A 14554-nucleotide genomic window follows, 5' to 3' on the forward strand; every position below is an offset into this window, starting at 1 on the left:
TTGTAACGATTATTTAAGGAAGCCATCCAAGGTGCTCTTTAGTTCGATCACTCACATTCCAAAATAATCTTATGTCTGTGCCCCCATGCCCCATGAAGACAGGTTCTGCTTGGTCTTGACCCCTGCTGGTTGGCACTTCAGCTCCTGGCACAGTGCCTGGCACAGTGACAGGAAAGGAAGGGAGGGAGCAGGGAAGATCTCTCTCTGGCCCTTAACACCCTGGCTCCCTGAAGAACTGCATTCATTGTAGTTCAAAAGTGCACCTGTATCTTTCACAGGGCGGCTTCAAGAAACAGCCCTTTGAAGCCTACTGCAACATCGGGTATAGGAACATTAAGAATCTTCGTAATACACCTCTCAGGGGGAGCCTGTGAGAAGCATTCCTTTTAGGGTAAATTCTAGAAATCACTCTCCTTCCTTTAAATTCTTCATATCATTTTTGTTCTCAGAAAGTTGAGCACTTTGTACCGTCTTGTGGTTCCCTTTCCACTTTGGCCCACATTCTGTGTCTTCTTTGTCCTACATTGGCCACAAATTTATAGCATACATGGCTGGGGTCAATCATTCAACTGGAGCCTCCATTTACTGTGCTGCAAAATGGGAATCCCACTGCCAAAAAGTGCAGAGAAGAGTGTGGGAACATATCAGCTATTAACAGTAGTTACTTTTTAATTATTGTTATTTTTTAAGTTTTATTTAAGTTTATTTTTGAGAGAGAGAGACGGAGAGAGAGAGAGATATGAGTGGGAGAGGGGCAGAGAGAGGGAGACACAGAATCCAAAACAGTCTCCAGGCTCTGAGCTGTCAGCACAGAACCTGATGCAGAGGTCGAACTCAGGAACCAGGAGATCATGACCTTAGCAGAAGTTAGATGCTTAACCAACTGAGCCACCCGGGCATCCCTAGTTACTCTTTACTTTAAATGAGCATTGGATTCAAGAAGAAAGTGAAGCAGGATGCAATACAGATGAAGATGCCAAATGACCCTACGCAAATTCACATATGCTCAAATTCTCGGCGCACAGATGATAAAGACCCGCATTCACTCGATGATGCCATTGCTTAGGTGGACTCTTTCGAACATTTATTAAAAAAGCAAAATGTATGTTCATCTCAAATAGAACAGTTAAAAATGATAAAGCAATACAAACACCTTGTTACTAGCAGCATCCAGTTGTTAGAAATCCGCCCTGCTCTTCTGTCTGTTCCGGGCAAGCTCCCCTCTCCGGAGCCTGCTGCTGCCTACGCCTCCCTCATCATAGTGCAGGTCAAACCAAAGTTTATAAAATTAACAATTTAAGGTTAAATAAGCTTAAATAAGGGCGTTAAATACAAGACACTTCATCAAAGCTTCTGTACAAAGATAAACAAGTTTGGCATTGTATACACGTGATTCGGCTGACTCCCTGCAGATGGGAGGTTCTAGAACGGAAGCAGGCGTACTCTTCTTCAGCAGAGCAGTAACTATACACAGTGAACTAAGAGGTGAAGGGACCGCTCACTGAGCCATATACAAGGCATATGTATCTTTCTGTTTTTTCCTTAAATCAGAACACTGTTAATATTCAGGCACCGTTTGCTCCTGCAAATAAATAAGTCTCTAAAGGAACTGCATACAAACTAGTGTTAAAGACATCAGTGCTTCTTTTATCTTCCCCACACGGCTTCTCCTGACTATTTACTATGCCTCTTTCTTATTGCTATGATAATGCGGCTAGGAAATAAAACTACTGTACATCCAAAAAAATAGAGCACCTTTAACATTAAAGTATATGTCTGATTATTTGTCTCCGGGTTTATTTTACAATACTAAAGCCCAAACTATGGTCAATTGCTTTTAATATCTCTTCCGGGTCACCTGATACAGACGAAGTCAAGCCCCACTCTCCTCCCCGTTGAGGTACGCCCACGCCAGAGCACCAAGGTAGTGGAGTCCGACAGAAAGAGGCCCGGACCGACGCCAGGGTTTACATTCATCTCGACACCGGGAGTTACATTCATCTTCACACGGCCTCGCTCATCCTCTCTGCTGTCACACAAGATGGCTTCCAGAAAAGAGTCGCCTCCCTGCCCTACTGGGGTAATGGTGCTGGACGGGGTGGAACGGCAAAAAAACATCTACGATTGGCTGCAAGCATACTGAAAGACCACGCGTTTGTGAGTTCCCAGGGCCCCGGGGGGCCTTCTCCGGAGGCCCCCAGCGGGCCAGTGTGGGGTTAAGACTTCTTGTCGATGGTGTTGAAGAACCACTCTGTGAATTTCCGCAGCTGCGCTGTGGCCGTCTGGGACTCCTCCTGCAGCCTCATGTTGTCTTGGCGCAGGTGCTGCACTTCCGCCTGGAGGACCGCCTTGTCCTGCTTCTCCTGGGAAGAGGACACACAGACAAGGTCACGCATGCGCCCGACACAGACCACGTGTCACGCACGCGCCCGACACAGTCCCACTTCCGATGCTGCACTGCTAGAAGCTCCTCACCAGCAAGCCCAGTGCCAATGTCGCTGTTGCTCTGACGTGTTGTTCTAATAAAGTAAGTACTTAGGACTTCTACTCTGTCAAGTTTTTCTGCTACTGTGTATGTCCATAATGACCTTCAGAGCTTGCCACTAAAAACCATGTGAACATGATCAAGACTTTGCAAAGGAACCACAGCTGGGGTTCCCAATAGGCACTAATGAAAAAGGTTACTGAGTTTCAGTTCGCGAATGTGGAATGGGATGCTTTGCCCCAAACAGAGAAAGGGGTCACTGTCAGATTGAAATAATCGACAATTTTTAAAAAACAGGATCTGACTTGACTGCTAAGTCCAGTGGACGCCACCCACAACATTGGGCCTGGCAATCTTGTGGGGTGACCTGGGGCTGTGGCGTCTTCTTCAGGAGACTCTTCGGTCCACCACTGGTGTGTCCACCACCTCCCTCGAGGTGCCCCTAGATGCTCCCAATAGCAGCTGCGTCACTGCTAAGACACCGGTCCCACAAGGAGGCTTGGGTATCACCTGAGGACTGAGCTCAGTACTCCCTTTGCCCTGACTTTCCATTGTCATGCAGGAGTCTCCATCACCAGGACCCACAAACCAGCGTAATTGAGGACATTGCGAATGCCTGCTGCCACTCAGTGGCTTGCTTCTCTAAGATCCCTCAGCCCCTTTAATTGTGCCCCATGGAACTCGTGCTCTGCCATGAAAACCTTTGAAACTCTCCACCTCTTCCCTGAATTTCCTTCATCCTCATGACTCTTGACGAATCCCTACTCTCTCCTGAAGACATGGGGTCCCCTGGCTGCTTGTTAAGGGGGTAGGAGGGTGTCTGCCTACAGCCAGGAGACTCGGGGCCTGGAGGTCTGGCAAACGGCTTGTCCCTCAGTGCCCAGGGAGCTTCCTCCTAAAGCTTCAGCTCTTCTGTGAAACAGGGCATCTGGTTACAGGACCCGCCATCCTGGCTCACTGCAATTATCTTCTTTAGCTCCAGTTCCTCTTATCACTAATGGAAGATTCTAGAACGTGGCTGGCTTTTCCTCTCTCCCTTACTACTTGTCATGTATGTTGATGATTCTAAATCCAGGTCTCTCCCTTACTTCCTCTCTGTGATCTGGAAACCCCACCCCCCCTTAGCCTCTGCTTCCACAGTCACATCCTGTAACCAAAAATCACACAGCTTCCTAGATGTTCTGTCCTCCCACGTCCTGACCACCACCTCTTGTTCTTCTAGAATCATCTCTCCAGTATCCACTCTGCCAATAATTATCTAAAGCACCAGTCTTACCTTATTTTCACTGTCCCCTGTAGTGACAGTATGTCCCCTTACCCAGCTTACACGCTAGGTCCCTCAGATTAACCCCATGCTATACACACCCCCAGGGGCTCTGTTTCTCTCCTTGTCTTGACTTCCTGTCTAAACTCTCAAACTGGTTACATTCGACTCTCCAACTATTGCACACTGCAGCTGGAGGTAGGGTGATGTCCCAGCTTGCTAGGGACATTTCCAGTTCTAACTCCGAAAGTTCTGTACCCTGGAACCTCCTCACCCCAAGCAAACGGGACAGCTGGTCACCCATGCTAGAGAGAAGTACCCAACTCAGCCCACAAATAATGCATAAGCTTTAATTAGGGCTGCAAATTCAAGTGTATCTTCAGCCTTGCCTGGCAGTCCTATCCAAAGTACCTAGTCAATTTACTCATGATTCTACGCCTTACCTTCTGACCTCATGCCCTTCCTACTCCTTCTCACCACCACTCACTCTCAGCTCACAACTGGAAAAAAAAACACTAGAGGGGAATTCTGTCAACCTATCTCTGTCTGAGTACACGTGCATGAATGTATGTTTGCACACGTGTGAGTGCACACTCATACACACACACACTCTACTCTGGTCACTACATATAAACTGTTCACACTCCAAATCAAGGCCAGCCTCAGCTTTCCACCCTAGATCAGGGCATGACCCTCTTGTGCCCTAGACTTCCCCCATACTATGACTTCCTTCCCAACTGGATCCCTCCATCAACCTTGAAACCAGTTGTAATCTCTCCCTTCTTCAACAAACATAATAATAAAAAAAAAAAACCCTTCTCAGCTCATAAATAGTTGGTACAAATGAACCACGGAACCAAAAACCACTAGGCTCTGAAGACTGGGCATCCAGAGGGTTCACCCTCACTTGGCCATCTTTATTGTGATTCTTGCATCCTCTAACAGTGATATCTAGGAGCTGGAGGCCAGAAAACAGAATTAAACCTCATGAGTCTCTGTTTCAATGGATTGTTGGTTTTGACTAGGGCAGTGATCTTTCCTGAGTGTCTCCATTTTTATTTCTATTGGTTAGAGGGGGCTGATTGTGCAAGACAAGAGTTTCGATTACAGATTCCAATGGATCCCTTTACCTTCCGAAGGTCCGTCTGCAGTTGTCGGAGAATCAATTCTAGCTGATTGACTTTACCGGTCAGTGTTGATGGAGACCGCTCCCTAGGGAAGAAGGATGGACTCAGAAAGACTCAAGGGCACTGAAGGTAAGATGGTGCATTCAGTGTTTTGGCTGGTAATGTCTTCATTCAAAAAATTATTTCATGTGCTTAGAGCCCAGCAAAGAAATAAACAAATCACATTACATTTGGAAAGTGAACATATCGCTGCTTTGGGTGGAAAATCCCTTCTGGGTCTCTGTTGATTTTAAAAAGGGATTCAGAATCTCTACAAGCATAGATGTTAGTAAACAAACAAACAAACAAACAAACAAACAAAACAAACCCAAAAAGCCAAAAGATAAATGATGTAAATCAGGTTAGCCAACTGAGACTAGGTAGACCAGAATGAAGTCCTAGGAACCAAATATAGATTCCATTTCCCCAATTTGTTCTTGTCTGTCAAGAAAATACCATGAAGCTCATTACCAAGATGAATGGGCAAGTTAATGGTAACACAGGTTCAGAGGGAAGTTCGAATTAGGTAAAGAACATATATATTCTGTGGGTGATAGACTTGTCAAGAACATTGGGGAAAGAGGTGGTTCATTCACGTCAGTGGACGAAGGCAGGAGGCCAGGTCAAGGACTTGGGTTCTGGGGTGGGGGACACATGCCCTTGGCAAATCTGCATGTGCAGCCCAGCAGTGGAAGACTGGTCAGCAAGGTCCTCGTCTAGTGCTGTGGCAGCAATTAACAGCAGACCTGAACCTGCCCCCCTGCCCCCTGCACCGCTGCCTCTGTCAGGAAGCCTCATCACCAAGGGCATGGGGTGACATGTCTTGACAGGCAGGGGCCATCCACAGGGCAGAGCAGTTAATGAAACCAAGAGCCAGCCACCCCAGCAGGGCAGGGAGCCCAGTCAGCCCTCCTCAGTCCCATATCTGGATCCTGAAGAGCCAGGGGAACACGGGAACAGAAAGGTCTCCTGGGGCTTTGCTGACCCCCTTATACTCAGGGGCCCAGGGAGCGGAGAGGGAGGGTCCACAGCGGCTCACGTACCCAGTTGCATCCATGAAATCTTTGCTGCTGCCTGGGTCGACACATAAAGCCGGTTCCTGTGTGCCTTCCAGGTCCTGCCCGTGTTGCATATCTGTCAGGGTGCAGAAGGATACCACTCTCTGGTCTGAGAAGGACAGACACACAGACAAGAAAGTTCAGTAGAGCTGCAGGGTGATGTTTCTTTGTGAATGTGAATTTCGACACTAACCTGCCACCCCCCACCCCAATCAGTTACTGCCCTGTTTTAAACAAAACAAAGAAAAACGATCTCAGGCAAGCTGCTGACCATCAGAAAGCATCAGGATTGGCTGTCCTTGGGGGCTGTATGGCATGCGCACATCACAGCCATGGGGACAATTAGCAGATCCTCGATTTGCTAGAGCCAATTTGCTTTCTTCCTTCCACATTCCAATAAAGGCCAAGGCTGCCGGCTGTGCACGAAATGGCTATGCACGAAATCACAGCGTCGGTGTCCGCGCGTGATGACTCGGCTGATGAACAGAACCGAGGAGACGGACCTCTCCTCAAGCTGTCCCCGGACCAGGGAGCGTGAGACCCAGCAGTAGCTGGGACCCACGTCCCCTGTGCGCACCAACCCTCCGAGCTCAGAAAACCATGCAGACGTGCAGACACGTGAAAAATAAAGAAAAGGTTGCAGAACATCAAGAGCCCGCAGTCAGCCCCAGACAATCACCTAGATAGGACGCATGGTGACAGAGCAGCCCCAGTTCTTCATCTGAGTCAAGACCTGAAATAAGATTTAGAATTTCCTATCAACAATGGTATTTCTATGCGTCCGAAAGCCTCAGAGGCCCACACAAGACTCAAATACTGGGGTTGTGTACAGCCTGTGCGTGCGTATGAGCACATGGACTTGTTCCCAATGAGTAGCAGCCCTGGACTGCCAGTAACGTGATGCCAAACAACGTGGTTCAACATGTCACATTCGAGGGTCCTGGCTGGACCCATGCTGCCGTGTAGGATGAAGAGAAACAGGGTGCCTCCTGCGTGCCAATCCACAGGTAAGAATCCATGACCACTTGGAGTGTGCTTAAATGTATGTAGGACTACAAACATAAAATAGAGGTGGTGAGGGAGATTAGCTACGTTATCTTTCTAGAAACCCTCAGGGGAAGACACAAAGGGCATAGGGTTTCCAGCAGCCAAGACAATGGTCAGCCTGACCACCCTGCCTTTTCTCAGCATGGGCCATTTCTGTCCTTGGCACCCATAACCTCACATGTGGTGTTTCCAGAGCCAGACAGGAAAGGGAAGGTAATATTCTTTGGAACGGGACCAAGACTAGCCCAGCTCTGGGCACCGGATGCTGACCCAAGAGCATCGATCGGTCCAGAAATGCTGCATGCCATGCAGAAGAGTCCTGCACTTGAACAAGGTGGAGGTGAGAAGCAGGAAACGATCTCATTACCACTTCTTGCATTCCCCCATGTGTCCCCTTCCTTGGTGCTTAAGCACACATATGTGTCTACAGCTGGAGTCCAAGGGAGACAGCAGGTGTATTAGTGCTGTGGTGTCTTTTTCATAGGATTTGATTAATGGCTGAGAAATTGCACTTGGGTGCGTGTCAGGGGTGCTCTGTTCTTAATTTATCCCACCCTGTCTCCCTCTGGCTGCTGGATGAGCCTCCTAATGAGGCTACCTGCCTGTCTGGTTTATGGAGGGTCTTGTATTTCCTGTTAATTAAAAAGGATGGTGGGGGCTGCCAGGGCACATGAAGGAAAAGCGGGCAGGATCGCCACGGGCACTGTGCTGGAGGCACCCAGCGGCGGCCCGGGCCTCCTGGCAGTGGTGCCGAGCACACAGAGTTCTCCAGCCATGCATCCCGCTTCTCTACGTCAGATTTCCCAACACCCGTGGTAAGTACACAGGTGTCCCTCGACAGACGCTTCTGTAAAGCTTTCAGGTTGTCCTCCACACTTCCCACCTACAAGATGAATTTTCTGGAACTGTGAGTTCCTGAGAGACAGTCATGTTCCCAGGTTGGTACTGACTAGGAAGGTTGATGCATATGATGAAATAATGTGTCATTTAATTAAGATTAACAGCACAGTCTGGGTATTGCCTACTTTTACACACAACAGGGTGTGGGGAGCAGGAATGATGGGGCACACTGGTCAGGGGTGAGCAGCTCCAGGGCCGGGGGGAGGGTCCGGGCTGCCTTCACGTCCCAAATAACCCTCTGTCCTGTGATGATCCCAAATAAGGGAATATCTCATACTTTAAAAAAAAAAAAATAAAGGGCAGATATAGTTTGATTCTACAGTACATTTACTGACAAAAAAGGAATGTCAAAACAGATAAAGAATTTATTTTTCTTACTCTTTAGAAAAGAGTTCCACTGACTCATCCCCATTTTAGGCAACCCATGATAATTCTGTTAGTTCCCATCTTTCTTATATTTGAGTCTGGTGGTCAATCTGAAATATCTGGATGAAAATGTCTTAGTTTGCTTCCTCTATTTTTACCTTAATTGATAAAATATCCCCATATTTGACAGAAACAGGACTTGCTGCTGGCAGTCATTCAGACATCCCTTGGGGATCCTACTGGTCAGGAGGCAAGAAGCCAAAAAGAGAGTTCTGCCAGCCATGCAGTTTCACAAAGAGGGTTTCACTGTGGATCTGAAAAGCTGGTAGGTTGAAATCCAAACAGAACACTGCCTGATTAAGGCCAGACACTGAACTACTCTGTAAAATAGCTAACTGCAGTGACAGTTTCCAGTGGGAGCTTCATTCTTCCCCAGCTTCTTTCTGTGATGATAAATATTGAGTAACCAAGCAATTACTGACATTGAACCAAACGGCAGAGACCAGACCTTAAGAAGACAAGCACGGGAGTCTGAACTTCCTGTGAACGGTTAGTGCAGCACACACAGCCAGCCCAATCCCCGCACATGGCCTGTTTCTCCTCTTCCTTCCTGTTCTCTATGCAAGAACATCTGTCTGGCTAAGCCGGGGTGGGGGGTGGGGGCGCTGGGCACGGACGGCTTCCACATGGAACAGTCCATCCCTTTAAATAATCTTTGAAAGACCTTATTTCAGTATAGTTTCTTGTGAGCGCATTTGGCACTAAAAAAGAGGATGAACAGTCAGCAAGTATTCCACATCCATCCGGAGCTGAGATGGCAAAACAGTTGCCTGCGAGTTAACTCCCGTGACCCAACAGGCTGTCTGCCGTAGAGCTGAGAGGAGAGTCAGGCCAAGTCTGCATCAGGGAGGGAGGAGTGCTCTGATCCGCTGATCGATTAGTCATGTCTGCTGAGGGCAGGAACCAGGAGAAGGGTATATGCACCAGACACAGACCACACAGGACATGCAAGTGGGAGGCTCAATTCAACTAAACCCATTTCCACAAACAAAGCTCTTCTAACACGTCTTTGCTGTAACTATGGATTACAGAAAAGCTGGGGCTCGGTAGCTATACATAGGATGTTAAAGGTACTGATATCGGGAACCATGCTTATCAGATTGTAGACACGGACTTAACCAGCCACCAGAAGGAAAAAAAAAAAAAAGTTACACTGCACTTTCACCATAAATACTCTGGCCTAGGCCTTTTGCAGCCTGTTCATGAATGCCGAAAGATCACGGTCTAGAGTATACCTCTGAGTGATGAACAAAAGTGTGGAAGTTATTCTCCATTTAAGATACAACTATTGTTGTTGGCCTGAAACAACTCCTTACTTCTAAGATCATTTAAGTTGACTTACTAATATTAGATGAACTTTCCTTTTTTCGTCTCAGTAGTAGTGATGTTTCTTTGTCATTGTTTTAATGAACTGTGTTACCTCGGGAGTTCTGCAGTATGTCACGTTTTGTTTATGCCTGTACCCCCACCCTGTAGTGTCCAAATAGCAGTAACTTAAGCTACTTCATCAAGTTTAAGCTGCAGCTTCAGAATGAAAACAGTTCTCATTATAAACTTTTATGCTTATTCTGTTTAAAAACCGAGGGCATATGGAACATAATGTTTTAAAAACATAAACTTGTATTTTTTCAGAAAATAAATTTACGTGGAATATTTCACTCCCACAGTAGGGCCCTGATAGATGAACTGTTGTCTCTGCAGGTGTCCTGTGTACACTCACGGCCACACACACGGCCGTGTGCCCATGAGAAGGAAGATGGCAGCTCTCACCACCAACAGCAAAGGCTGATGTCCAGAGGGGGGTAAAGTCTGGCCTGTTGATGGTGTGTGACACACGGAAATCCAGAGTCTCCTGTCATTTGTCGGCAATTTCACCTTTTAAAGCCTGTTTTCATTGAAAACATTATCCATTCAACACATGCTCAAGAACACAAAAATTGACTACTCCTGATATTTTGGTAAATGAGACTTGTTTTAAATTCTAGCACTTTCGAAGAGACCCCATTTCCCTTTCCTTCTTAGGCAACCCCATGATAATTCTGCCGGCCATGCAGTTTCACAAAGAGTGCCTGACCCACAGCCAGCTCTTCCGGGTTTGCTCACTTGCCCACACTTGTGGGTGGGATCTAGTCTCCGTATTACTTGGCACACCTGCGCCTTTCATTATTCCAGCTAATAAAGGAATGATGCCCGCAAGGGCAGTAAGTGAGGATCTTACCCTATTACACAGAGCAGAAATTTCATGTATGCTTTCTGACGTACAAAACATGTGTCACCTCTAGCCCCCGACAAACAAAAGGGCAACACACACTCAAACAAACTGGCACTATTACTGCGCTGGTGTTTTGACCTTGACTATGACAGAAGGGCTGAGTGGGGAGCATGGGCCCAGTGTACCTGACCTCACAGGCCGAGGAAGGAGATGCCAAATTTTCTGACATTTGGTCTTACAGGTAGAGTTTGGTTATCTGTCTGTTTCTAGTAAGTGAGTTCTCAGCAGTTAGATTTCTGGTCAAAGGGCGGGTCCACTTTTTGGCTCAAGCTACATACTGTCCTGTTGTCTGCACAAGAAGATGGATCCTTTTGTCATCTCTGTAATGCCACTAGATTTAGAGTATTCTTAATCGGTCCCTGGACTGGTGGCCTCATTTGTCATCTTCCAAAGGTGTGAGTCGGTAGCTTATTACCAGTTTAAATTTACAAATCCTTGTTATTTATTTTATAATTATACGTTTGTGGACTGTGCGTCTGTATGCCTTGACAGCTTGCTCACCAGGGATTTGGGGTTCTTTGCTGGCTAGGCCCCTCCATGCACTTGGGATTGTCTGGTTTTACCCATCATGCTTACTACAAATCCCTCCTCCCCCATATTCCCCTGGTTACCTGAATCTTCTCTTTCAAGTTCATAAAAATCTTAATGTTTCAATACTTTTATCTGGCCATATTATATTTTGTATATTCTCTCATTATCGATAATTAAAGCATTTCTTTGTTTCTAAAATGATAATCCTGTTTACTACTTCCAGAACTGACTTTTCTAAATCTGAAACCTAAGTGCAGTATATAAATTCTTTTCCCATTTAACTCTAAATTATAGTCAGAGTTTTGGTCTGTGCTTTTCCTCTTCCTGCAAAAGGCCTTATTTCTATTTTTTAAAAATCACTACTATGCTGTTTAATTATTATTGATCAACAGATCTTTTTTGTGTGGAATATTTTTCATGGACGCAATGAAGCTCTTTAAGATATCCTTTAGATAGCTGAATTGAAATTGTACTAAATCCACATATTAATTGAGGAAACAAATTGATTCATCATCTTTACTGGAAGCTTCCTATCCATTCTTATCGGTTATTGAAGTGTCCTTCGCTTTCTCGAATTATAACTCTAACAATGGCTTAATTTCCAAAGAATAAAGAGTTTGATCTTACAGATATATTGAAAGTGCCCTTTTCTCCTGTTCTGGCGGAAGAGAGTCTACAAACATGGTTCTGTGCACACGGCAGCCCGCACACTCAGAGGCTGAGTCTACGTCCCACCTGTGGGGGCTGGGCTGCCCTTGGGACGTGCTCTGACCAGCAGTGTGGGGGACACAGTGTTCTGGGCCCTCCAAGACCAGGCTCTGCGAGATCATGTTACTTCTGCTTTTGCTCTCCTGACTGGATTCCTAGATCCACATACGGAGAGGTACAATTACTCTGCTGGAGATGGGGGTCCAGCCAGAGCCCAGCGGGTCCAGCCACAGACCCATGAGCCAAGCTGCAGCTAAAGACGACTGCGTGAGCTAAAAGCACAGGGAGCAGAAGAACCACTGGCTTGAACCTAACCGGCCCCCAGAATCACAAGACATAATACACCACTGCGTCCAGCCATACATGTGGGGGTGAGTTTTATGCAGAAATAGATAACTGAAAAAAATAACTCTGCTTTGAAACAAGGTGTAGAAAATATGAAATATATTTTAAAATATGTTCCCTGGTCACTCTGTTTTCTAATCTTGGATAGTTTCATTTTAAAAATTTGATTTGGTTTTTGTTTTTTTAGTTCAAGTATAATTAACAGACAGTGTTCTATTAGTTTCAAGCATACAATACAGTGGTTCAACAATTCTTTCCGTGTCTCACGCCTCATTAAGAGAACTGTGCTCTTCATTGGAATAATTTCTTTTTTATCTTTCATATTTTCTAGATGCAGAAGCGTATGTATAAATGTTTTCACCTCCAGAATGTATTCCTTTTATCTCTGTGCCGCTTGTAGAAATGCCAAGTACTTTGCCACATAATTAAAGGACACAGTCTCCAAGCATGATCTTGTTTAGTTTCTGGACTGAAGGTACCTGCTTTTTATAAACAGTCTCCCATTAAGTATTATGTAACTCTCTGGGATAAAGTAGGTATTCTTTGTTAGGTTTTAAAGGTATTTCTCAAATCTCAATTTTTATTAGAAATAGGTCCTAATTCTATCAGATCTCCTCTTTTTGGGAAACTGCTATGAAAACTTGTAATTCTTTCAGCTACTATAACTTTTTATAATTAAATGTTTTTCTTTTATGAAACCAGCTCTTCTCTTGCCAATAACAATGAATAATCTCTTCAATCTCCTACTGAGTTTCATCTAAGCTTGACATCACTATTAATGACTGAGATTGTCTTTTGGTTTTCTTTTCTCGTGTGTTATCAGGAAAGAATCCTATTATGCAGTTACTAGGCTGTTTCAGAATTTCAGGAAAAATTTATAAGGGACATAAAAACAATTAACTCTAAATGTATTAGGTGCAGGGGACATTGGGGATTTGGGGATATTCTTAGATAACTCTTTAGTGCCCTCCATATATGGGCCTTTTATAGTTTCTTAGGCTCCCTCCCCCATTTTCCTGCAAGAAATACCCAATTATCCTATTCATCATATTTCTTCCTATATAATCCTGACATTAATAATTTTTAATTTCTCTTATGTTTGGGTGAATACTAATTTATCTTCCCATTTCTAATCTTGTTCATCTTTATTTTCCAATTTTTATCAAATGTATGTTGCTTTAACAATATTTGAAGAAAATTAATCATTGATTTTATTTATAAATCACACTGAAAATTCTCTTGCCAGTTTACCAAAATACCTATTTGATTTCTTTCTTTCTTTGCTTTCACAGCTTTTGTAGAATCTTTTTGAAGTACAGTTAAGTTGGTTAATTTTCATGTTTTTTTTTTTCCCCTCCACTTAAGTAAATGTTTCTGAAAACAGTGCATTTTTGTTTAAGGACTATTCTCTGCCTGCAGTCCAATGATTTTAATAGGTAGCATCTTTGAATCATCACTCACTAAAAAAAGAAAAAAATGGCCTCATATTCCTGAATTCTTCCTAGAATGATTCCTAGGAATTACATCAAGAGCCTTCCAAATGCTTACAATTTTTTGTTTGTGTTCTGCTTCTAAGTTTTCTTATTTATTCTATTTTCATTGCCTTGTGGTCAGAAACGTGACATGGAAACGCTCCTCCTCTTTGGAGAAGCCCTGCTCACAGCCAGAGAGGATACGTTATGTTCTGCGCACCAACAGAGTGTCAATATATTTCGGCAGCCATGATGCGGCAGAAACACTGGTGCCTCTGCTCTATCCCTGGAATAGTATAGTAAAAAAATGTAAATTCTTACACTCCTGTAACCCGTGTCAAGTTTAGCTCTTCAACAAAGTCAAATACATCATACGGCAAGTTTGGAACATCAACCGGTCGATCACCGTGGGGGAGGGATCTCTGCTTGCATGAATCACTTGCGTGGATTCTAGGAGGATCATGGTATTAAACAGGCAGATACACTGCTTTTTTTTTAAGGCCTGTTTTGAGATGTGTTGACTCCTCACATCCGTGTACGGGCCCAGCATTCTCCCAGAGCAGTCTGAGCTCCGTAAGGCATTTTGAACTGCCTTTATTAGTCTGTAGCAATTAAACAGATGCATAGGGGATTTTTTGGACTATCTTTATCATGTTTAGTCTAGCTCCGAAATGGCTCTGGGAACTGGTACAAGAAAGATCGAGTAACAGGCAGGGCAAGTGGGTTATCTCGGTGAAGACATTTCTCCTTAAAGTGTTGAGGTGATGGATGACACTCGCTCTCCATCACGCCAGTGCTGCCACAGTGGGACTGACACGGGGTATCTGATCAGCCGAAGTCTGGAGCTGCGGAACCCCAGCAGACTTCTCTGCGGCTGGCT

General features: G+C 45.0%; 1 protein-coding gene across 3 annotated transcripts in view; it reads right to left on the bottom strand.

Moving 5' to 3' along the window:
- Positions 1 to 1053: 1053 nt before the first annotated feature.
- Positions 1054 to 14554, bottom strand: part of SIPA1L2 (signal induced proliferation associated 1 like 2) — a 172352-nt gene continuing 158851 nt past the window's right edge. For all 3 annotated transcript variants that reach the window (XM_029931338.1, XM_029931333.1, XM_029931330.1), the window contains 4 exons: positions 6653 to 6706; positions 5959 to 6082; positions 4880 to 4961; positions 1054 to 2363 (listed from right to left, as the gene is read on the bottom strand). In XM_029931338.1, coding sequence (XP_029787198.1) covers positions 2217 to 2363; positions 4880 to 4961; positions 5959 to 6082; positions 6653 to 6706 — 407 coding nt within the window. In that variant the 3' untranslated portion in view covers positions 1054 to 2216. The remainder of the gene's footprint in view (positions 2364 to 4879; positions 4962 to 5958; positions 6083 to 6652; positions 6707 to 14554) is intronic.

Source organism: Suricata suricatta, chromosome 2 (assembly GCF_006229205.1).
Source record: "Suricata suricatta isolate VVHF042 chromosome 2, meerkat_22Aug2017_6uvM2_HiC, whole genome shotgun sequence".
Classification (NCBI taxonomy): Eukaryota; Metazoa; Chordata; class Mammalia; order Carnivora; family Herpestidae; genus Suricata; species Suricata suricatta.